The following is a 24,644-nucleotide window of genomic DNA, read 5'->3' on the forward strand; positions in this document are numbered from 1 at the left end:
CTGCAGACAGAACGGATAAATGGCATGAGGTTTTCATCACTGCTGAGAAGGAATCTGAGTGGGCAGCGGTCCCTGCCATCTGCACTAACTTTAAAAACGCGTAGAGACAAGATAGTACTGCGCGCTGTAAGTGTGATGAACATCATACCTTCTGTGCCATACGTCTTCGATGCTGACAACACTACAGAGTGAGCTGGATTTTATTCAAACAGCGGGAATCGCCGTGAGAGACTTAAAAACAAGGCAACAGTGAGATTTGCAAAAGAGATACTCAACTAACACCCAACAGATAATCCATCCTGTCCACAACCAGTCACAGCAAATGGTTTGGTTTTGGGATGTTTTCATTAAATTTTCCATGATTTGACTCGGTGGTGGTTTATCTTTCGATCATCACAGACTGAAGTTTATGGATCCCCCAGCTTATTATTTTCCACTACATCAGTGGAAATGCGCAGCAGCAGCAGGGCAGTAGGAGAAGGTACGGAGGTAAGTAATACTGAGCAACACCTCCAGGTAGAAATACACCAATACAGATACAAGGCATGTGTTCTTTACCGACATACAAATACAAAATAGTCAGCTGGAGGAAGAAACCACTCATTATGGCCTCTGTTACTGTTGTAATCCCAGTTGCAAAAACAAAATGTTGGCATTTCTGCAGACCACTGATATGTTTACATTTGCACGTTTCTTATGTAGGCTACCATAGCTACCACAGTCATTTTTCTTTCGAATTATGTTTATGACCTGACTTCCACTGGACATCTTTGGTGAGATGGCGACTTCCTACATTTGTCACAAGGAGCCCTCGGGACAATTTCCGGCCATATTTGTGTTGATCAAAGCAGATATTCTAAGCCTAAACATTTTTCTTTTGCAGATCCCAACGAGAACAAAAGCACAGTGTTGCCATAATGTAAAACTGAACGCTGAACCTAAAGAAATGTTGGGTTGCAGGTTGCATTTTATGTTTATGGCAAATTCAAAGATAACTAGTTTGTCAGGAGTCAGGAACAACTTGAAAGTGTTAATAAGTAATTTCTGAATAATGGATATCAGGACTATATACTATATGATTATATGCTGAATCATTAGATACTCTTTTTGTGCACCTTTTATTAAAGTGAAACATAATAGTTATGGGAGTAAAAATCCAGAAAAGTCCAGGACATTCTGACCTCATGAGACAGGATGTCCTATGTACCCTGTATAAACGATAAGGTATGGATGACGGCATCGTGACATCTGCTCTATGAGTTTGTATCTCTCATGGTCTTTGCAACTTAGTGGTTTGAAGCTACTGTAGAAATGTCTACAGAACAAGATCCTCAACAAATCAAAGCTGACTGTGTTAAGTCGTAGGATTGCCTTCAATCTATCTACTGTAGCAGACACACTGTTTTCTACTCATTTTCCTTCCATTCCTAATTGGTTAATCATTTGTTACTTTCTCAAATTATGTGAGACTAGCTCTAACCCTGCATAGTTACTGAGTAGTTACTGAGTAGCTATGAAGTAGTCTTTCATTAGTTCACAATTATAGCAAGTAACTTCACTTGAAGATACATAAAAAGTAACTAATCTGTCAGGTATTTTAGTTTTTAGTTTTTTTTTTACAGTTTATGTTTGATATGTTGCCATCACAGTAAGATACGTGTGTGGTGAGGAATATTTTATTAGCCCTTGAAATGTAGCAGACATTCTAGTGAGGTAGCTCAAGCCCATAGCTGCTTTCCAATACTGCTTCTGTGTAGATCAGTCGAGCAGTGAAAACAGGTATCTGCTAAGTGTATATCCATACATGCACACAATGATCTGTACTGCCAAGAAGGAAAATCCCCGTACTCATGTGAAAACCATCACAGAATATGCACACAAAGTTATCTGGGAGATCAGTGATGAGTGCAACACAACCTAATTTGTTTTTCTGCTAATACACACTAATATGGAAACAGATTTTGGTCAGCACTGATGCCCAGCTCTTTAAGCCTCACAGCTCCATCTGGACTCCACCAGCAGTCAGTAGACTGACTTCTTTCCAGCTGCCTGCAGCTCCGTCCAGCACAGCCAGAGGAAAGAATGACAGCAGCGGGCCTGCAGAGCCAGAGAGTGAGATAACCAGGCTGCTCTCTGCCTGGTTTTCAACTCACTGCCCCGTTTTGCTCCCTTGTATGCTACTTGTTATTGACTCACAGCAGCACATCACTTCATAATGACTTTATCAGAGCAATATGAGGAGGACAGTTCGACCATATTTTACAGCAGCTCTTATATCTCAAAGACCGACGCCAAACAGAAGGTGCACCATGAGAATTACATGTTTCCTACTGAGTCGAATGAATGCCATTTTTTTTTTACAGAGGGAGACAGATGACCATGAGGATGCTCAGCTGAGATTTGTTGATATCAATAACAAATGTGAGTTTCGTAAAAAAGAAAAAAATAATAATAAAAAACAAAACAACTAAACATCTGTTTTCTGAATATCATCACAGATCAGGATTCTGGAGGGAAATGAAAGACTATAGCGACACGTAAACCAATTAATAAGTTGAACTGGATGCCGAGGAAGTAAACAAAACCCACAAAGTTCAGCAGGCAGGAAATTTCACATTCAGTTCACAAGTTTTCATGGTCCCACCCGTCGCTTGAACCCTTTCCGGACTGGATTTGAGCCATACTTTGAGGCATTCCAAATGAGGATTTTTTTTATTTATCAATATCACTTATGTCCTGTTGCCATCTTGAAGTTGAGACATCATTTATTTCCTGTCAAGTCAAGCTGCGGGTCATCAGGGCGGTGACTTGACTCTGGAACATGTAAACACAGGATAAAAACAACACTACGTACGAGAGAGTTGCATGGTGATTTTTGTTTCTGCTAAAACATGGTTAGCCAAGCTGGAGCCTGTCATGTTAGCCTGCAACATTAACAAGCCTGGATCGCCTTCTGCATCAAAGAAAGGTGCCGTCCGTGATCAAAGCACAGTGCTCTTGCTTATGCTCTGCAGTCATTATAACAAATTCATGTTTCATGTGCACGATTATCTAATTTTTATTAGCTTTTTCGGCCATTTTTCAACACACCAAAGCCTGGATATTTTCTTTTTTTAAGACTCTGTCGAGATGGATGGTGGAAAGTTTGACTGGTCATCTTCTTCCAGCTGGCAAAATGAATCCCAGTCCACAACACCGGGGCCTGCTGATCTGCCCTTCTAAGCCAAACAGCTTCAACTGTGGGAGCAATGAAAGTGAGAAATATTTGACTAAAAAGCTCACATGATAGCAATTAGGAAAATATCTTTCTAATACTGGATCAGAGTCTGAGTCTGTTGAGTCTATGGTCTGGCTAATAAACATGACACTAAACGACATACTGTATATCTATATGGATAGTGAGATGAGCGATATCACATATCTACCTGAATTTACACTTGATCAAGGCAGAGTTCAGGTGTAACGTTGGTCAAAATGAAGGCGATAAACCTTCATGAATATAATTTATCTCTCGTGTGACTTTGTTTGTCTTTTAGTGGTTGTTAGCTATGTAGCAAGCTTAACCGTGATTATAAATAAACCGCTAAATTGCATTGGAAATCTTATTCTTCTTGTGTAATTTTGTGCATTACCACACTGGATTGGAGCAGGACCGGTACGAGACATCTGAAGTGAAGTGTAAACAGAAGTCTACTGAATACCATCTGGATTTTATCTGTCTATGAGACACTTTAAATAACACTTATAAATGGAGTGTAAAAGTCCCCAGATGTTTTGCTTGAGTCACCAGTTGCACATTGTTAGCATTGTCCTCGGCATTAGCATTTACCTGGCGGCACTGCTGCGCCCATGTGAGCCTCGCAGAAGTGCTCGCCTTGTCTCTGCTTCAGTTCCCTGTTAATCATCTCATGACTCCAAAGATTTGGCTGACATTTATTGCTGATATTGAGCTAGTAATTCAGATCTGTGCACATTAACAGTTCTTTTGCCATGCCATTTTCTCTTAACTCTGCACTTAATCTTTTGGTACACGAAACCTTGACATTTAAGTGGTCTTTGAGTGAACCTCACATCAAAAGTCTCTTGTTCTAGTCAGTACGAGGGAGTCTCTAACACATGCTCTGATAGCCGTAATCCCCTAACTGTGACTCTCACATGATGAAGAAATCCTGCTCCTCGCAGCAGCCCGAGGCTAAACTCTGCATGGTTTCTCCTCCTTGAGCTCACATGCTCTGCTGTACATACTGTAGTGAATGCTCCCCCTTAGCTGTACTTCAGCTTGGGTCACTCTGAGCTGCTGAAAGCACAGGGAGAATCGTCTCCCTGCGGTGGCTGACAACATGAGGAGTTATTTGGGGATAAAAGGGTTTCATCTGCCGTGGTCGCGGAGGGACGACACGCAGAATGAGTCCAGTCCGCTCATACCAAAGGTAAGGGGTCACTTTGGAGCTTCTGTTTTGTTTCCTTAAGTTATTCTCTTTATAATAATCGCCTCTCTGTGTTGAGTAAATGTTTCAGTTAGCACGAGTTCTTATAAAATATGGTATTTAGTACATTTCCTGTGTTTTCAAAGACAGATTCTGCAAAAGAAGATGCTGAGGAGCAAACAGATCCAAACAATGGAGAGGACAACAACAGCCCTGTATCAACAAGAGTCCGACCCCTCTACAGATATACGTTTGTGGACTACTTCCTAAAATACTTCCTGTTCCTATGCAATCTGACGTTCACGATTCTGGGCCTGGTGGTTCTTGGTCTGGGCATGTGGGGCCTCATCAGCAAAGAGTCGTTTGCTCAGGAGCAGATCGGCAGTATCGGCACCGACCCGATGCTGATACTCGTGTCTCTGGGCTTCGTGTTGACTCTGCTCTGCCTGTCGGGCTGTGTTGGCGCCCTACGTGAGAACTGCTCTTTACTGAAGCTGTTTTCCGCTGCGGTGCTGATACTCATCACTGCCCAGGTGCTGGCTGCCATTTTGGCCTACAGCCTGCAAGACCAAGTCGGAGGCTACCTGCGGTCAGGGATGCTGTCCGCCATGGTGCGCTACCAGGATGACCTGGACCTGAGGTTCATCGTGGACGAGATTCAGTCAAATCTGCAGTGCTGCGGGGCAGAAAACTACCTTGACTGGGAGGTCAACATGTGAGTGGAGGGTGACTAAGTCGGATAGTTATAAATAAGTACATCATGACTAATTGGTCAGGATGCAGGAATGCTTTGAAGACCTAAATGTTTCCCTCTCCCCAGATATTACAACTGCTCGTCTCCAGGGGTGCTGGCCTGCGGCGTCCCCGCGACGTGCTGCGTGGACCCTCTGGAGAACGGCACGGTGTGGAACTCTCAGTGTGGCGTCGGAGCCCAGCAGCTGGATGAGTTTACCGCTCAGAGCGTGATCTTCCTGGGCGGCTGTCTCGGGGGAATCTCTCGCTGGATCGAGCAGCACGAGGGCCTGATAGGAACGGTCGCAGTTGTTGTGCTGGGGGTCCAGATTCTGACTCTGTTTATTTCCACACGACTGCTTGAAAGCATCCAGTGGCATAAAGCTTACATGTAACGCAAGGCGATGAATATACTGTGTGTTGATATTTATTACGTGCTGAATGCTTCTGGGCCGCCACTTTGTAAACAAACTGTAAAGAGCGACCAAACAAGGAACACAATTGTTCATTCACCCTGACTGCAAAGAACTCGGACGACTGCGCCTGCTCTGTAAGTTGAAATGAAAAATAACTTAAAGTTCTGTGAACGCATAACAAATTCCAGCATTAAACATCAAGGTGACAGACTAAGATGCATTATTCTGCTGGCATGACTCCATGTTTTGATTACTGAATGTAAAGAACGTCAAAATTTGGAGTGCACTTTTTTTTCATTGTTTCTTATAGCCTTCAAGGGGCGACTCCACTGGTTTAGGGCCAGATTATATGTAAGCTTATGAGGAAGAAGACCCTACTTTTCACTTGGTTTATCACCTCATTAAGCAGTTTCCTAACAAGTTTACAGCCTCAGCCGCTAGTTTAAAGTCTTCTTCAACACTGGATGAAGTTCATTTTTGAATAAAATAGATACAGCTTCGGGGTGTGGCTACCTTGCCATTGACGGTTCGCTGCCATGGCGTGTTCTTGGGTTCACAGTCAGAACCAGTCAGGATATCCTCTCCAGCTCCTCCCTTGAACAAGATAACTTCTGGCTGCAGAAAACAAAAATGGCGATGGCCGTAACGCCAAACTCTTGTCCAGGAGGCAGTGGGTGATGTCACTGTGGGTTTACACTTGGTTTTGAGTCAAGAAGAAATTCCATCAAAATAATCTCAGTTTATTATTAAGTCTCAGTGCCCAAGAAAACGTATCTAACACTTGGCCACATGTCCAGCGACACATTGCTGTAAGGCATGTGTCCTCAGGGGAGTTTTTGGACTGGGCCTGGACTGGATTTACGCCACTTACAGTTTGTAATCTGCTCTAGGATTCTAAACTGGATCAACATTGCGGCCTGTTTGAAAACGTTCACTTGTATGAGGCGACAAATAAGCCATGTAGTCGCTGGTGAGCGTTTACCTCAGCGAAAGGCCAACAAGTGAGGAATTACTGTCAGACAAAATGTGTGAGTGAGTTTACCAGGAAACCAGCAGAGACTCTAAGAATTTATTACATCTGGACAAGAAATAGTCCCTCAAACATCACAGCATAACTTTCATTTGACCACTTTTTAAAGATATAAGACGCGAGATATAAGACTTGCAGGTAAGTGGATTTTGTTACCTTTGGACTTTGTGGGAAGCTAAGCTAACTGCTTGCATATTAACCATGTAATCACAACTGTGGTATCACAAGGACAGATTCAGGATCAGCGTTAAAAAAATGTCTTAGATTTAGTGTATGAAAAAACGTAAGCAAAGAGCAGCGTCCATAATATACAAGCTATACATATCTATCTACATGTATAATATACACTTTTACATGCAAGATATTTTATTAATGGTTAATCAAAATTGACAATATGTTTCTGAACCTGCCACATCAGTTCACTTTAGTTCCTGATGTTTCATCTCTGAAGCTGAAGAGAAAGGAAATCCACGCTGTCGCAAGTGTATGTATATATGTATATATATAATCAGATTACTGTGAGGTCATGCTGAATTTGCTTGTGGTCCAAGTAAAACACAACTGGTGTGGAGGTATTTGACAACTAAATAAGCTGTAATTACATAAAAAAGAAATACACGTTGCATTTGACAGATCTGGCTCTACAAATGTTAAAATGTTTACTGTCATAAATGTGTTCATTCAATTATATGTTGTTGTTTTTTTAATGGGATCAAAGGTGGTGTTGCACTGGCTGCATCATGCATTGAGAGATCTTTATAATATTCTGCCCTTGTCTATGTAAATAGGGAGGACCAAAAATGATTAAATACCTCTAAATTTCATAAGTCTGGCAGCAATGACTTTAAAAAAACACCTCTATGACTAGAAAACTGAACATTGTAGGCATCACAAAGATGATATTATGCATATTTTATTGATTTCATAAGACTCTACAGCTGTATTTAATAAAGTTATCAATAAGTGCATGCTTATGTCCAGTAGCTGACATCAAGTTTAATTAACTATAATTCACCATCTTATTAAATATAGTACATTTCTCACTCACTTTTGATATTTCATGTGCATTTAATAATGATACTTCTATACTTTTACTAATGGGACAATTTAAATTTCATGTCCAAATGAATTCTTCATATGAAAACTACAAGGGATGACCGTTCTAAAAATAATAAATGATTTAGTGTAGTTTTATTTTGTCAATAATATTATCATGTAAGGCAATTATTTGTTTGTATATGCAGTCGACATTTATTCGTTTATCTATTAAGTTAGCTATTCATCCAGTAATTTATTTAATGCAGAAATACATGAATAAACATCATTTTATCTGAACTTCAAATTGAGTTGAATCAAAATGTTGTGGACACACTTAGATGAACGGCGCCATCTTGTGATGGCAGATACAAAGCAGCCGCAGTCATCTTAACCAATCAACGTGACGATTCCAGAAAAGATCGTCAAATATATAGATGAACCACTCCATGATTAAAAAATTCCCATAAAGCAGAATTTTAGTTGTCTGTGAAAACGAAGTGAGAAAAGATCGCATCGAGTTTTTTTTTGTTTTAAAAGATAATATAATGAACATTGTGCCATTATCAATCTAAGTTTATTCAACATCATCAATTATACACAGAGCCCTTAAAAATACAGCTTAACTAGTTTACGAGAAAAGCAAAATTGCACACATTTACTAGTTACTGGGGTTTTTTAAAAATTCGGAAATTATTGTTATTATTTTTAAAAGGCGAAATCAATACTTACATGTGAGGGAAAATGACCACCAAAATGGACATTATTTTTTCTTCAATATATTTTCTTCAAGCCTCTGCGGGATCGAAGAGAAGTGAGTCACTACATGGAGAGGAAACGTTCACGGTTGGTATCCAAAAAAAGTCACGGAGTGGGAGTTCTTCACTTCCTCCGTCCCTCTCGCCAACGGGTCATAGTTCGTCGGTTAAAGGCGACACACGCTGCTTCACATGTGTTGTTGTTTTGTTATGCATTGATATAAACTGCAGTGACATGGGGAAGAGTAAGAATAACAAAACTAACGTCTCTAGAAAACAAGCGGACAAGGCAGGAAAACATTCAAGGTAACGTCAGGAAGCTAACTGGAAAACTGCTAGCTAGCTAGCTGCAGTAGCTAACTGTTATTAGCTCTCCAAGTTTGTTGCGAGTTATCAAAATGAGATTCAACTTGACAACTTTATCCTGTTACCCAGATGAGGACACAGACCTGTGTTATACACACCACTCCACTCTTTCCTACATGCTTCCTGAACTGTATTTTTTTATTTTAGTGTTAAGAAGCTCAAACGAGATGCTAAATCCAAAAAAGCCAAGCCAGACCATCTCGAAGACATCCCCTTCAGGCTCCGAGAGATCATGAAGAGCAAGGAGAGGATGAAGACGGGATCCTTGAAGCCCAAAAAGCCAAAACAAGGTGAGACGAGCTTCTTTAGACTGTTCGCATGTATATTTGTTTTGTTTTGTTTATGACCGATGAGGACTTTCTGTCTATTCAAGCCATCTCCCATGAAAGCAAACCAGGGGAGGATGGAGAAATACCTGTCCTCCACTTCAAGAGGGGGAAGCAGGAAAGTGAGAGGGCGTATGTGAGGCGCATGGAGAATGAGACCAAACACATCCACTTCCTCACCAAGAACCAGGTAGACAGACAGCCTGAGCTGGATGATGACAATCAAGACAAGTCCACTGACAAGGGCAAGTCTGAGAAGAAGAAGGAGTGAGTGCACAGCTTTTTTTCCTTCATCATCAAGTGTTCGCCCTGACATTGGATGTCAGTGGTTATCATTCCTGGATGTTATATGTCTGATGCCTAAACTGCCTGGTCTTTGCTGTCCGTCTACAGGCACGATAAAGGCAGACTACAGAGGTTGCAGCTGAAAAAGTTGGACAGACAAGAGGACAGGATGGAGAAAGAGATGTTCATAGGTAAAGAAAACATCTTTTTCAGGAACATTTGGGACCACAGAGGATGTGAGGGAGCTGCTCATCTACAAAACTCTTTAAACACTGAGATCAGTATAAACCCACAATTTCACAAACGGTGCAGACCTACTTTTAAAGACTTGGAAACTGTAGTTTTTCTGTGGTAAAATAATGAAAATGGTAAAATATTCAGTATTATCAATTCAAAATGAATCTGTAGAGGAGGATCCAATTGTCAAAGCAGAATACGATTTACAACTTGTTTGTTTACTGATACGATGTGTGTTTGTTTTGTAGATAATGTTCCTTTTGGTGAAGTCGCAATGGCCCCGCCAACATTTAGCAGCAAACCCAGGAAAGCTCTGGTCAAATCTCAGGTAACCTACGCTTCAGTTATCACATGGTATGTCTGTAACTTGAGGGGTTAAGGAAGAGGTTCACTATGTTTTTTTTGTCACCCTCTTACCTTCACTATCCAGAATGCATCAAAGAAGCTGCTCCTCAACTCCCTCCTTGGCCACGCTGTGTCCTCCACAGCCAAACCGTCCATGGCCCGACAGAGGATCATGGAGGAGGAGAGGGTGAGAGCGGTGGAGGCCTACCGGCATCTGAAGAAACAGAAACAACAGCAGCACGAGGCCCGGACTGCAGGTCTGGAAAAACTCAAAAACCTTCAGTGACGTTGAAGGCTGTCCTCATCGGTGAAGTTCAGAAACTGAGAAGGAGTGCAAGATAAACGTATCTGGACTGTATGTGTTCACTGATGGACTGATATGCCAGCGGGGGAGTGTGTCACAATGTCTCTATCAACTGTCAGGCAAACATTTGCATCCACAGGCCCGCACTGTGAGGTGAGTAGTTATTGACATTCACCTTTCAGTATCACGTTACAGCTCAGAGGCCACAGGACATTCAGGACATCCCTAATTAAATGCATCCAGACAGGCGACCTGTTGATTTCTTACCCTTGTAACTGTGTCAGATGTCCAGTTGTATATACACTGTTTTTAATAAATGCATCTTTAGGTAACAACTATGAAGACTTTTGTGATTTGGTAGACTATAAAATCATTCAGGCTGAAGAAGACGATAAACCTCATTGTTTGCTGTTGTTCCACTAGATGGCAGTGCTCCAGCAGAGAGAATATTGTTTGTAATGGGAGCTGAAAAGTGCTTTTAAATAACATAGCTTTTTAAAAATGTATTTTTGGTGTCACACCATTCACTGTTATACATGTGGTTTTATGGCGGTAGTATTTATGGTGTTAAATTAGTTGAAATCACAATTAATTTATATTTAAATGAAAAAGAAATAAGTTAATAAAGCAGTCAACCGTGGTTGTTAAGTTGCTGATCCGGAGCTTTTGCCCAGTTTTCAGATTTGTACACATTTTTTCCCCCCTGGATGTTATTATCAGCTTAAAGATATGAGGATAAAAGCTCTTTCCTGGACTTGGAAATAGCTGTCATGCAGCTTTCAACAGATGCCATGATTGCCTTTGAAGATCAAGTGATATTTTTCAAGAAATAATATTGGTAAATTAAACATATAAACAGTTCATACCTTGTTCCTATTTGTTACTGCTCTGAGAGCTTAAACCCTGTGACAGTTAAATCACATCAGCCTTTCTAAATGCAGGGCACTTATTAGAGCCTGGCACAGCTATTTACTTTTTGTAATCCTTAAAAGGTTTACCTTCATGAACACAGCCTTTGTTCAAACATTGGCGTCTGGGACAAACTGTACAAATTCAGCGATATTTTGTTTGGCATGCTCAGATCTAAAAGCAAACACTATAATGATATTATGAGCAAGAGATATCTACTATATAATACCACCACTAGATGCTATAACCTGTTAATACTGCCTCCCTGTTGTCTGGTCTGTGGGTTCACAGTCATTCCTGTTCCATCAGCTTTTTTTCCCCCCGTCTGTGTTTGTCCGCTGAGGGTTGTCACAGTGACAAGGAAATGCATTAAGTGGGGACAGCTGTTTGTGATTGGTAGGACTGACTCCCTGAGCTAAGCTCCACCGCCACTGGTCATGTAACCACCCGTGTCCATGTGCACATGACAGCTATTCATATTGTCAGGGGATTTACAGCTGCTGTCTGTCAGAGAAAGATGCTGTTTTTGATTTCAGCTCAAGTTGCTGTGGATCAGGAATTCATTCAAGGGACTTTTTATGCTGGACATGTAACATAGTGTTGCTTGCACAGCATGAGCAGATTGTGGACGTTAGACAAGTAAAGATGCAAATGTGGTATGAAACAAATTGCTGTGTGAAATGTTTTAATGCTCTGGTTTGTTTAAATCAGCTAAATTTGACCGCTTCCTATCTGCATGATTTTTGCAGCTCTTTGCATTCATACCCACACGATCAAATGGGCCATAGCAGAATAAAATCTGGGCACACCCGCACATGCTCTCTGATCCGTCTGATTTCCAGTTGGTGAGCAGTTTCCTCACTGAGCAAATACTCACGTCTGCTGACAGAACAAGGTGGTGGGAGTAAATGGGAGAGAGCCTACTCAGCCTGCTGCTAGGCAGCCAACGCTCACTCTGGAGCTTTGAAAGTGTGTGTGTGTGTGTGTGTGTGTGTGTGTGTGTGTGTGTGTGTGTGTGGGATAAATTATTTGTGAATAATTGTTTCTGTCCCTGTAGAGAAAATGGAGAACTCATGTACGAAGCGAAAGTCAAAGCAGCTTTACAGTATATGCCCATATATCCCTCCATAATTATGAAAAGGAAAAAAAAAAGGTTTTCCTTCTTCACTTGTAGTGCTGTGTATCCATTCAGACAGTTTTAGTGTGAGCTGCAAAGTTTTGGAGATTGGCACTCGGCTTGTGGGGCTCAAAGTGCTGAAAAAATACATTTTAAAATATCAAAAGAGATATATCTTTCCAGAAATCCTGACCTGGTTACTCAAGATAATCCGCAGACTTTGTGTGAGCAGTTTCATGTGGGAACTATTTTCTTTTTACTGCACTAAACATATATCGCTACGGAGAAGGAAGCATGCACCCACTCTTGGCCTGTGCTGTGTAAACATTCATAACATCTTTGCTTTGCAAGCTTAGTTAACTAGCTAGCCTTCAGTCCATGAGCTCCCCTCATCTCTCTAGTCTCTTCCATCCTCCTGTCTGGAAGTTGATCTCAACACACATCTTGGAGGATAATCTATTCCTAAAATGCATCTTGGGCTTGCTGGAGGAGCTCTGAGTGAGGATGCACAGGTGTAACCTTTGTAGTCTTTTCGGGACCTGTGACATAACAGAGGCCCGCTGGAATATACAAGCCAGAGTTGAAGCAGGAAATCTACAAATAAGTTGTATAGCTTCTTTAAGATGATGAAACATTCTGGCCTTCACAAATCATGTAACGCCTCGTAAAGTTCAGTTCTAACCATGTATTTCACCTTAATATTACACATTGTGTCATGTTGTGAATTGAATTCAGAGTAAATAAGTCGCCATAAACACTGTCTGACAGAGATCATAAAACAGTGGGAGGCTATAACCAAACAATAGATAAATGATGCAGCCGTGCCACATGTCATATTTCATTTTCCCCCGAAGCACAGATAAGTCATTTTGTTAAAAGTCTGTTGCCTTGACTCCTCTCTCCTGGTGTCTCATCGTAGAGAGGGACTAAGGTGCGAGGAAAGGAGGTGAGAGTGTACGAATTGAGAAGTGACAAGAGGGGAAAGAATAGATGCACACTTCCTTGCTTCTAACGGGGTCATGGTTTTTTGAAAAAGACATCACTGTTGAGTTTTTGTTTTTTTTTAAAATGTGTTTTGACACTCTGAGCACCACAAGCTGAGTTTCATCCAGTTCCATTATGTTTGCGAGAAGGCAGACATCCCTACGGGTGTTCTCTCCAAAACCACCCAGAACAATAAATAACACTACAGATACAAGGGAAAGTATGTGTTTTTTGTTGTTTTTTTTTTGCCATGCACCGTCCCTTTTTAAATTCAAACCAGAAAGGAGAATTGTGTAAGTTCATTATCATATTTTACTGTTTGGGTGGTGTAACGTTCCCACACGTTCCCTCTCGGCGCCACCTAAAATAGACACAATCCCTGCACGAGGCCTCAGGTACTGTTAAAGCCAAATAAAGCCAAATATGTAAATAAGTCCTGGGTGCAGTGTACATGGTGATCCTTTTGACACTTCCTCGTGTGCTGTGCCACACCTTCCTCTTGTGTGAGCTGTCAGCTGTCACAATCCAAACATCCACACAGGGCTCTCGTAACCTCGACGGGTTTAATAAGTTAGAATTTATACCTTTTACATAAAATCACATTCTTATAAAGACGCTACAAAATCATATGGCTTTCACAGGAAGTCTGAATTACAACATAATGTTTTACAATCAATTCCATGCAACGTATTTATGATAGAAAGGCACTGGTGAGAACTTTCAGTGCACATCGATGAACAGTGATATGCAACAGTCAAATAATAGACCTTTAATCTCTCTGTATCTATTACTACTGTTGCTCCAAAATCAGCCTACTGTGGTTCATGTGGCAGCTAAAAATGTATAAATAAGTCACCTTTTAGATTTCGATTTTAAATAGAACAGTTGTTGGAAAGTAAAAGCTTCCCTATAGAGCTACATACATGTCTACACTCTTTATGATTTTTTACGAGTCCAAGGAGTGAAGCTGCAAGTTGGTTTATAGCTGAAAGTCAAAACCTCTAAGGCGCTAGTTGCCTGAAAATCGAGAATGGAAATTAAACGGAGGCACTTCGCTGGCTGCTCTGTATACATTATCCTTCGTACACTGCCCTTGTCTTGATATTGTTGGTGTCGTTTTAACATTTGATTTGTGACACTCCTTGTGCATACAGAACAGGCGAGCAGTTGATACTTGGAACTGTGAGGTCCAGCATGTGTTGGTCCTTAGGGGGGAAAGGACTCAACTGAGCGAGGCAGGGAGCTGCCACTTCCTGGAATCAAGGACGGGGCTCTGGCTCGAGGGAGCATTGCGTCCTGGTCCATCTGTAGAGATGCGCAGACACGTGATTATTTCAGCTGTGACAGAAGAGGAAATTCTGAAATTGTGTGCACACCCACCTTAGTCAGGCCCTTGGCGATCAGGGCTATTTCAGTGGGCTGGTACACGCCACTTCGTAGCTGACCATTGTAGGCACCATATGGAGACACTGGCTTTGTGGGTTCTGGTGAAGGAAAGGCGGTGGATAGTTTGTTATTTAAAATCTCTGCCATTGTTTAAAGAGATAACAACAGTTACTCGAACAAACCACGTAAGTGAATCATTATTTGCTGCATCTGCCAGGGTAGATCCGACACATCAAAAGCAAGTTGGACACTACAGTATGTCTTATTTTAGAGATGGTGGCGGATGCCAGATGGGGAGATACAGTATGGAGGCGATTTACAGCAGCTGACCAGGAATATGACTTGACGAGAAGACATGGCAGGAGGGCACATGATGTGGAGAATCGGGCATCTATAGTGGGGAAAATGGCTTGTAGAGTCGGAAAAATTTTCACTTTTCACTCGATGAATTGAGGATTAATCGCAACTGAAGTGGGGGTGATTGAGGAAAGACAAACCAAGACTTTTGTGGTGTGTTTTATTTGTCTTTTTGGCGAGTTAATGATGAATATGATGAGTTACCAAGGGGATTAAGCTCAAAACTTGAATCTTAAAGTTGTAAAGTTATATTTTTGCTTTTAGTGAGTAACATAGGTATAAAAATATTTATTATCTTGACATTTTGTGAGTTTATTTTATTTACTTAAACTGCAGTCTCGCTCCATACACACCTCCCAGCTGAATCTACGTGGACTGTCCGACTGTTGCTTCTTGCGCTACAAAGTGCTATCACTGTATGTGACAGGACAGGCCAGGGCTAGCTGGTTAGCATGCTAACTCCAGTAGATATCTCTGCAGCACAATACCTGGATGTCTATTACATAACAGCATGTTTTTCTCTGCTCTGTTTTGAATGTTTTACACAAGAAAACATTTCTTAAATATTGTTCCTTTGAATATTTGACCACTTCATTCACTACATTTACCATCCTGACAACCAGTCAGTAGATAAATCCGATGCTCATAGTACTAGGATAGCTAGTGCTGTTAGTTAGGCAATGTTAGACTTCCAAGCAAATCCCATATGCAAGTAAATGCATTTATTAATTAATGCCAGACATGGTGGACAAAATAGCAGCATGCTGTGGGCGGGCCTGACCTCTCAGGCAGGTCAACATCAAAGAGTGTGCTACTATCTTGTCTGATTAATTTTCCTGGCATCAGACGGACTGTTTTTTGCATGATAGGCGCCACTCAGTTCCACACATGAGGTACTCACACACAGAGAAATGCCTTGAACTGATGATGTTCATGTTCACGAAAAAAATTACAATTCAGCTTCTTGGAGATTGGGAAGAAGTGTGCAAATGGGACACAAACTGTTTGTTAATGCAACAGGTTTAATCCCACTTGTAGCTAAAAATAAGCCTACAGTGGGTATGAGGGCTCACTGCACTGCTAGGTAGGAAAACACATGCAAATACAGAGCGCTGCACAGACTACAACTGCAACTGTTGCCCAAGGACATTAAGAAGTGATAAACGTGACTGGGAATTTACTTGCTTGAGGCTTGGATCAAATGACTTGAATCACACGTATTTTATTACAAGGAGACTAAATGACAAGTAGCAGCAAAATGGTTGCTGTGTTCGCTGCTTTGTCTGAAAATGGAAAAAGTAGTCTGACAATTATTTCACAATCTTTTTCCCTTTGGCTCCGGAGGCAGCATCAGATTAATGCCATCTCCCACTAGCTGGCTCGCTATGCTTCATTATTTCATCTGTACCCGGTGGGAAGTGTGTGAATGAATCATTTAATTGGAGCGCTGTCTTGCTGATTCCTTTTCTATTCTGATGATTCAGCACCCGTCTACACATACTGTGACACTGTGATTGTGAGATGAGATCATGGTGTGTCATGCTGCACCTGTCGGAGTCTCGTCCATAGTGAAGGCTTTATTCTCAATGTAGATGTTCTGCTGGGGCGGCGCCGGCTCTTTCAGGATGTTTTCGTAAACTAGGCTCCTGGCAGGATAGACGTCTCCATCATGTGGCTCCTCCTGGTCCGGGTCCTCCACGGTCAGCAAGCAGATTTCTGGGATGGTGTAGAGGAAGAGGAACACCCAGGCGTTTGACACCACAGCTACAGCCAGAGTAGGGTCGTCCCAGGTGGGATGCCCAGCCGCTGTGTTCCCATGGATGTACATGACGATCCATGCGACCCAGATAGCCAGTGTGAAGAGCCCTGTGAGGAGGATGAAGGCTCCATCTCGCCGCCACTGCTTGTGCTTGTGTGTCAGCGAGGGAATGGGCATCAGCACCACAGCTACCAGCTGAACCATCACGTACATCAGAGACAGCACAAAGTCCTGGTTGGCGATTCTGCAGGACAGGTCGGGGATGGCGACCTCGGCCGGGCTCCGGACCACGGTGATGATGAGCCACTCGGTGTTGATGATCACCTCCACCAGCCACAGGCCCAGGGCTCCCGTGCACAGCATCCAGCTCCTGGGCCCGCGGCCTCGCCGCCGCAGCAGCGCAAGCCACAACCCGTGCATCAACAGGCAGGCTAGACATCCTGAGAACAGTACTCCAAAGAGGAACCTCCGTGCCGCACAGCTGGTGGAGTATCGACCCACGATGAAGGCAAAAGTGAGTCCAAAGAGTCCAAGAGTGAAGATGAGGATGCCCGCCTGCAGGGCCACCATACCCTTCCTCTTCTTGTCCGTCACAAAGGGTAACGAGGCCATGAGGATGATGAACAGGACAAAGGAGGTCACCACACCGGCTGCAGCGACGGCCTCCACCACAATCCCCCACACTGTGGTCAGGTCACACAGGTTGTAATATATGAAGCTGATGCCGGGGTTGCAACCTTTTGGAGCTTCAGCCATGGCTTCACTGCAGGGTTTCTCTTGTTGTTGTTTTTATTCAAAGCTGTAACAAAAAAACACTGGTTATTTTAACATTCATGCAAATATACTTACAAACTAAAAGTTTTGCATCCCTCCTTTAAGAACTGAGTTTGAATGCCAAACCAACCGAAGATATTTCCATGGACGATCGCTGTCTACATTACACTGAAGCTGCTGCCCATTAAGATACATTTACACGAGTATCTGAAGCATCACACAGCAGTCTCCCCTGCCTTTAATCACAAACACGGGATAGTGTTGTAAGCACAGCAGTGGTGGAAGGCGGATGATTGAGGGGCAGGGATGGGAAAAAGCAAACAGAAAACCTGCATGCAAATATACTTACAGGCTCTGGTTTTGCATCTTTCTTGTAGGTACCAGCATGCAGAAAGTGGGGGAGAGAGTGCACTTCACCATGTTTTGTCCTCCGAGTAGGCAAATGAAAATTTCCAGCGAAAATGTTTTGAATTTAACTTTAATTTGAATCGGTTTGATATCATTTTCCTCTCACAGCATCCAAACATCAACTGAAGGATGTCACCGCTCCAGATCTGACGATTCTCCAGTTTTGATGTAAATGAAAATATTGTGATTATAATTCCTTTACAAAATACAGTGGTACATCTGTCCCAAAGATGAAGGTGGGCCTTTACTACTTCCCACACGAGAATTTGAGGCAAATATCAGGCTAATTCTACCGTTTATTCTACTGTTTATTAAATGTATTTGTATCGGGACGAGCTTGTTGTGTTGACTGATGCCACACACAGCAGCATTAATACCCAAACCCAATTTGAATACCCGTCCCTGGATGAACCAAACTCAACAGTGCATACAAACAGTACAAACACGAACTTTACTCCTGAATAAGTAATACTAATAATAACTAACTAGAATGGTGCATTTCGAGTTTTGGCTGTAATCAGTATGATAATGTTGGTAACACTGACTGAGGCACACCTGTACAGTCTGATCCAATACAACAGCTCTGCCTTTACAAATGTTACAATGTTCAGCTGGTGACGCTTTATAATAACCACCCATCATCAATAAATGGTACATTTATAGTTGATAAAAGTTCAGTTTGTAGTAGTGATGGAGTGTAACTCAGTAGATCTACTCAAGAACTGCGCTTAAGTACAACTTGGAGGTACTTTTATTTCAGTATTTCAGTGTTTTGATACTTTAGACTTACCATTTTGCAGGTAAATGTACTTTTTTACTCCACTGCATTTATCTGAAAACTTCAGTAACTAGTAGCTTTGCAGATTTCACGCTGCATCAGAGCCAAAGTCGAGATTTGCTCTTCACCAAACTTTAACGGTTGGTTGCAAAAGTTGACAAAGGTGGGATCAGACAAGCAGTCCACACAGTACACAACATACATTTAATATATGTCTCATTGATTTCAATTGTATTACTTGATACTTTAGGACTTTTACTCAAGAACTGTTTGTATGAGTGACTTTCACTTTAACTTAAGTAACATTTCAACAGGATATATTTACTTTTAGTTAAGTATCACTTACAGTACAGTAAAAACTGCTTTATAAACCATTTATTAAGCATTTGTAAAAGTATATATTTATTTTTACTTCATGGAGGCCATTATAGATGAACTACACAGTTTTTATTAACCATTCACAAAGTTTTTTTTTCAATACCAGGAGCAACTTTACTGTCAACAATCGCTTAACAAATTGTTAAATATTTTTTTTTTCTTTTTCTTTCTTTTTTTTTTATTTTTACAATGAAATAACTATTAACTCAATGCTAACTAATTCCGTGTATTGACTATGGTTATTATAAAGTGACACCATAAGGTTTAAGCACAGCGTGACGCACGTGGACGCGTTGAATGTAAAGGAATATACCGTGTAGTGACCTCTTTACCTGGACCGACGCTCCCAACAGGTGAGTGTGAATGATGTATCCAGGTAGTTTCAGACGAGCAGAGGCGTTACTTTAATGTAAAATGTTACTTTTCTGTTGTACTCGAGCCTCCTGCGCAGCTGCTTCGACCCCCGTTCAAACTCAATCGATCCACAGGTGGGGGTGGTTGTTTCTTTTCTTTCTTCCTTCCTTTCTTTCTTCCTTTCTTTCTTTCTTTCTTTCTTTCTTTCTTCTTCTTCCTCTTCTTCACGGCCGCTCCTCCATCTGTCCTCTCCTCGTCGGTCGCAGCTGGATCATGTTAGAATAAAATAAATAAATAACTGAATAAATAACGAACCCGCAGATCAGAGTCCGAGGAAAGCAGTCCCGCACTTGACTGTTTCTCCTCCCGTCGGTGCGGGCTCTCTCTCTCCAACCAGCGGCTCTCCGGACCTGTCCGACCTCTCCCGCCGTGTTTACGGCTTTGCATATTCTGTGAGATTAGGTTCCCCCGGCCTCCTTATTTGTTTCAGGGCAGCTTACATCCAAACAAAGGGGCCACTCATCTCCCGTGACACGCTTCCACCGGGTAATATACGGGGTCCGTGAGCTGTCTGACATGCGGGCACGAACATTTGATTCATGATTAATGGCTTTCACGGGTTTTTTTCTTTTTTTTTCAGTGATTAGATCAGTGGTGCAAGTGTTCAGAGCCTGAACCAAGAGGTGGACGTGGAAGAGGTGACCGCACTAAGTGAAGCAACACTGCAGAAATACTCTGACACATTCTTAAGTACAGCATCCAAATACACTATCATACAGTATCATATGTATTGTATATTATATAGTATATAATACAGTAAGTAAAAGTATAGCATCCAAACCACACCATGGTGTTACCACACCACTGTTATGGTCAGTTGAACACTTTATAATAAGCGACAAATGCCAAATTGTGACATATTTTGTCATCAGGTGGCACTTTCTGTTCTGTTGGTTATATTGTAACCATACAGTTATAGTGTGTTTTAATTCCTTATTTTAATTGTAATCCACAAAGTGCCCAGTAACTAAAGTTAGAAGACACTGGAGAAGATTTTCCTCTGAGACGTAATGTAGGAAGGATAAAGGAGGATAAAAGATAAAGTGGCAGAAAATGAAAGTACCTCAGAAGTCTGCGTGAGTAAATACGCTTATACATTTTACCACTGTGCTTTACTTAATTTAAATGTTATGCCAAAGTACTCAGGTACTCACTGGAGTTGATAGAGTTTATATAGTTTAACTTAAATTTCATGCTTATGATGCATTTGAGTGCTTTTATATACTGTTGGGTGGTTTGATGTACTGTAATGTGTCGTAATCTACAAGATCATCATGTTGGCAGCATCACTGTCCTGTGAAAATCATGTGTGCATGAAAAGTCAACTTTCAGTTTTACATTCCATTTACAGATATACTATAATATACTATATTTACAGAGGACACGTGTCCACATAGAATTCAGTTTCACAGTGATTCACCTCTAACTGATGCCGTTAAGCACTAACTCAATAATTGCACTGATACTTTGAACATAAACAGGCATCTGAGGAATCTAATCACTCTCAACTCCACTTCAGATCAGGCGACAGCAGAGGGGAGAGCGTGCAGCCAGTGTTCAGAGCCACCTGGTGGAAAATATTGTTAGGGGAGAAGATGAGAAGAGAGGACTCCTGTGTTACGTAATCAAATCAGACTGCACAACAGGATAGATCTTGTCACTGATCTGTTGTGGGCCAGGCCACTTAACAATCATTTGATTAACAGGAACATTGTTTTTAGACTTTTAAATTGTCATTACGCCTGACATTCCTTCAAAATGTCATTTTGTTTTAAATATTTACACATTTGAAACTTGCTTGATATGAATATAAAAGTATAACAAATCTTTATTATTGTCTTAAAAGATTCACTGGATGGTAGTGGGTGTATTTTGGTGACAAATATTGATAAAAAGCAGTTTATTTAGCAGAATTTAGTCTCCTATGTCGTATTTCTGAGATTTTTTACAAAGATATACAAAGTGATGAAACTTCTCTCACATCTTGTGTCCTCATTTAGCTGTAAAACAGCAGAACAGTGTCACAGCGAAACCATCTCAGTGTGAGACAACAAAAAGCAGTTTCTGTAGCCTACATAGATGTTCTTTTCATTCTCTGTACACTTGCTGCACGCAACATGTCAAATGTCTGTATCAAAAGCCATTTGTGTCATGTTTTGGAGGTCCGATTAACTATAGTGCACCCCCTGGGGGCCCGGCACAAGAGTAAGGTCATCTAGGACACCTTACTGAAGCCGACTCTGGCACTCAGCCCGCAGTAAACGTACTGTTTACACTGCGTGATGATGCCCCCCGCGGTGCATCGATCCCACAATGGATATCGTCCCGAGGGGTGCTCTAACGAACCGAGCAGCCCGTCGATCTGCCCCTTTGCATTGTGGCCCTGTGAGCAGATTCTTAATAGGAGCTGGTCTCAAAGGAGAAAGCAATGTGACCTGAATGAAGGGCATGAAGGGCTTTGGGTTCATACTGTTTTCATTGTGTGGCTACACGACAGTTGCCTGACTCTGATTCTGAGCTGTAAACCAATCTGAGCCAAATACATGTTACAGAATAGTGTTACAGATTCCTTGTGTTTAGAAGAGGCTCGTGAATCTTACTTGCGCGTGTATACATGCAGAAAGTCTAACAAACAGAAGACGCCATCGCAGAAAGTAGGATCCTGTCCACCTCGCCTGTGTTGTCTCGTCCAGTGTGTTGCAGCCGGCTTCATTAGGGCACCTCAGCAGCTCCGCTCTCCTCTGAGGACCTGTCAGGTTATTCATAGCGGCGGCTCAGGTTGGGGTTTCGCAGGACGTCTCTTCTCCTGCATTTTCGCTGCAGCCTGGCAGCCCTCGAGGCTTCTCAACAACCCAATTCCCTGTGAAATTGATGTCTCTCCTCCTTGTCTCTCGCTCTGTCTGCCGGCACGGTAGACGTGGAGCCGGCACGCAAGCGCAAATGTTAATCGGACTAATGGCATGGTCAGCTGCAAAGATTTTTTTCTTTTAAAAAATCAGATGCACACTGAGCTTATCATTCTGTGGAGGTCTCAGTATTGACTGACCCATCTCTGACTGACAGATCAATGCTAACTGCGGGATAATTTAAGGCTCATGCCATTCCACATTAAACATACTGTAATGTTATTCCACTCTCTCATGCCGTGTGGCTGTCAAGTGCACATTGACTCATTTTGGCGTTCGGTATTGATTATCATTGTATGTTCCCAGCGAGCCACAAACCATTAACTCCGTATCCAGCTGGAAATATGTATCACACACGTTCATTAAATCCTCTGCCCAAGGGCACAGGCTTCATTTCACCATTTGGGTGCCACATTAAGCAGCGGATATCGGGGGTCCTCCTGTAGGAAATTTAGAGTGTCAAACATTTCAGTTCCTGCAAATTATTATGCCCCAATCTGTGCCTTTCCTGCATCCCTTTATGTCAGAAATGTCTTTATTTGTTTAAAGGAAAATGTATATAATGAATATGAGGCTTGCAGGTGGATCAAAATAACATCATATTTTACTGGGATGAGGGAAAATGAGGGGGATAGTTTCCCCTGCATCCTTTCACCTGATCCCCGAAATCTCCACCTCTGCCTCTGCCCCTCTGTGTGATTTGTGAACAGCTGCACCTGAAGAAGCTCAACACGATCCTGCATAATCACAGGACCTTTAGCAAAATTGCTACCTACAACGACCTTGCTCCTGTCCAAAGGAAACATCTACCTTAGGAGTCCTAATTTGACCTCAAAATTCTGATCTCAGTGCATCGGAAAAGCAACATAAAACACTGGGTTGTATGAATGAGTTGTCAGGTTTTGTTACTGTTACCGATCTAGTAGATATAAAGGCGGTTCTGAGCTGTCTGAAGTCCCTGTGGTAAGGAGAAACCCATATCAGCAGAGGAACAGACTTTGACACAATATGAAGTGAAAGCTCGTCTGTTCGCTCTTGTTTTACCTCTTTCTCAGCCTCCTCCATCGACTGGGTTCTCCTTCTTTTCATTGTTGAGTTATTCTAGTTGTTCCACCGTTACCTGTGAATAGTGACCTGGGAAAATAACGCCTCCTTCCTGTTTTGTTCAGGCAGTGGCAGGCATGGGTCCTCCTGGCTGTGACTCTTTGCAGGGAAAGAAATCAAACCCTGTCGCAGGACGAGTAACATTTCGGTCATTTTCAACAGTCATTTCAATTTGCAATCAGCATTTACTTCAGAATGATACGTCAAAAGTTGTCTATTGCCAGTTTAAGCTGTAGAATATCCCGTCTTTCTTACACAGCGTGTGATAACTACACTTAAGGGGATCGATGAAAAACAAAACCCCCGAAATATGTGTGCACATTGGCCGATATGGGCAGAATTTCTCGCTCCCTCACATTGGTATCAGCCCCAAAACTCGTTATCGGTCCGGCTCTAATCGGTAATGTGACTACATGTGGTCCTGATTGGAAGCTGAATTTGATAAACAGAGCTCGCCTGAGATTGATGAGCGGCCTCAGCGCCAATGAAATTACCCTCCCATTAGTGAGATTAACATGGCCTCAGAGGCATAATTGCTCTCCGCTGAAAAAAATGGATTATAAAAAAATTTGATTGACTGCAGTTGGTCACACATTTTAGGACCTCAATTACTTTTGGCAGATAGTCTCAGTGGCAGCCTCCTGTAATTAATCGACTAATTATATGCCACTGATTGTACTTAAGTTAGATCTCATAAATAACATTTTGCAGCCTGGAGATTTGCTGCATTCTGAGTGCCACTGAAACATGAAACTGTGTTAACATTGATCGTTCATAGTGCCCCAAAACTCCCCTGACTTTTAAACAACAAAAAAAAAAACAAAACCATTAAGCTGAGTCCTTGGCTGGCCCGGTGCCGCCGATCAATGCCATGTAACATCCAAAAGGGAGAAATTCAAAATCAAAGCTGTCGCTATAGCAACGCCCCTGCCAGATTCCACCAATCAATGGAGCCCGTGGGGTTGCGAGATGCGCCAGGGAAAGGCCAACGTCCTACATAAAGAGTGCGGGACAGGGAGCCGGGCGGCACACACGGGGCAACACACCTTTCCTGCGCGCACGCGACACATCCAGGCACAGCGGCGGCGAGGAAGACGAAGAGTCAGGGG

General features: G+C 42.1%; 3 protein-coding genes across 5 annotated transcripts; 2 read left to right on the forward strand and 1 right to left on the reverse strand.

Moving 5' to 3' along the window:
* The first annotated feature begins 4,340 nt into the window (after window positions 1–4,340).
* LOC119014717 (tetraspanin-10) lies at window positions 4,341–5,776 on the forward strand. Its single transcript, XM_037090129.1, has 3 exons — window positions 4,341–4,430; window positions 4,574–5,142; window positions 5,248–5,776. The coding sequence occupies exons 1-3, from the start codon at window positions 4,341–4,343 to the stop codon at window positions 5,552–5,554; spliced, it is 966 nt and encodes a 321-aa protein (XP_036946024.1). The 3' UTR covers window positions 5,555–5,776.
* Window positions 5,777–8,519: 2,743 nt separating this feature from the next.
* On the forward strand, window positions 8,520–10,901 carry ccdc137 (coiled-coil domain containing 137). The gene is made up of 6 exons (XM_037090128.1): window positions 8,520–8,704; window positions 8,912–9,054; window positions 9,138–9,357; window positions 9,484–9,566; window positions 9,861–9,940; window positions 10,043–10,901. The coding sequence occupies exons 1-6, from the start codon at window positions 8,634–8,636 to the stop codon at window positions 10,241–10,243; spliced, it is 798 nt and encodes a 265-aa protein (XP_036946023.1). The 5' UTR covers window positions 8,520–8,633; the 3' UTR covers window positions 10,244–10,901.
* Window positions 10,902–13,815: 2,914 nt separating this feature from the next.
* Window positions 13,816–24,322, reverse strand: LOC119014715 (G-protein coupled receptor family C group 5 member C-like). 3 transcript variants are annotated; one of them, XM_037090124.1, is made up of 8 exons: window positions 23,892–24,031; window positions 23,476–23,634; window positions 23,347–23,389; window positions 22,126–22,274; window positions 19,444–19,731; window positions 16,563–17,572; window positions 14,652–14,755; window positions 13,816–14,576 (listed from the first exon to the last, which is right to left on the reverse strand). In XM_037090124.1, the coding sequence occupies exons 6-8, from the start codon at window positions 17,527–17,529 to the stop codon at window positions 14,478–14,480; spliced, it is 1,170 nt and encodes a 389-aa protein (XP_036946019.1). In that variant the 5' UTR covers window positions 17,530–17,572; window positions 19,444–19,731; window positions 22,126–22,274; window positions 23,347–23,389; window positions 23,476–23,634; window positions 23,892–24,031; the 3' UTR covers window positions 13,816–14,477. The 3 variants fall into 3 exon arrangements, with proteins under 3 accessions (XP_036946019.1, XP_036946021.1, XP_036946022.1); XM_037090126.1 differs by lacking the exons at window positions 19,444–19,731; window positions 22,126–22,274 and having other exon boundaries at window positions 23,892–24,322; XM_037090127.1 differs by lacking the exons at window positions 19,444–19,731; window positions 22,126–22,274; window positions 23,347–23,389; window positions 23,476–23,634; window positions 23,892–24,031 and adding an exon at window positions 17,897–18,458.
* Window positions 24,323–24,644: the final 322 nt, after the last annotated feature.

This window comes from Acanthopagrus latus, chromosome 23 (genome assembly GCF_904848185.1).
Source record: "Acanthopagrus latus isolate v.2019 chromosome 23, fAcaLat1.1, whole genome shotgun sequence".
Classification (NCBI taxonomy): Eukaryota; Metazoa; Chordata; class Actinopteri; order Spariformes; family Sparidae; genus Acanthopagrus; species Acanthopagrus latus.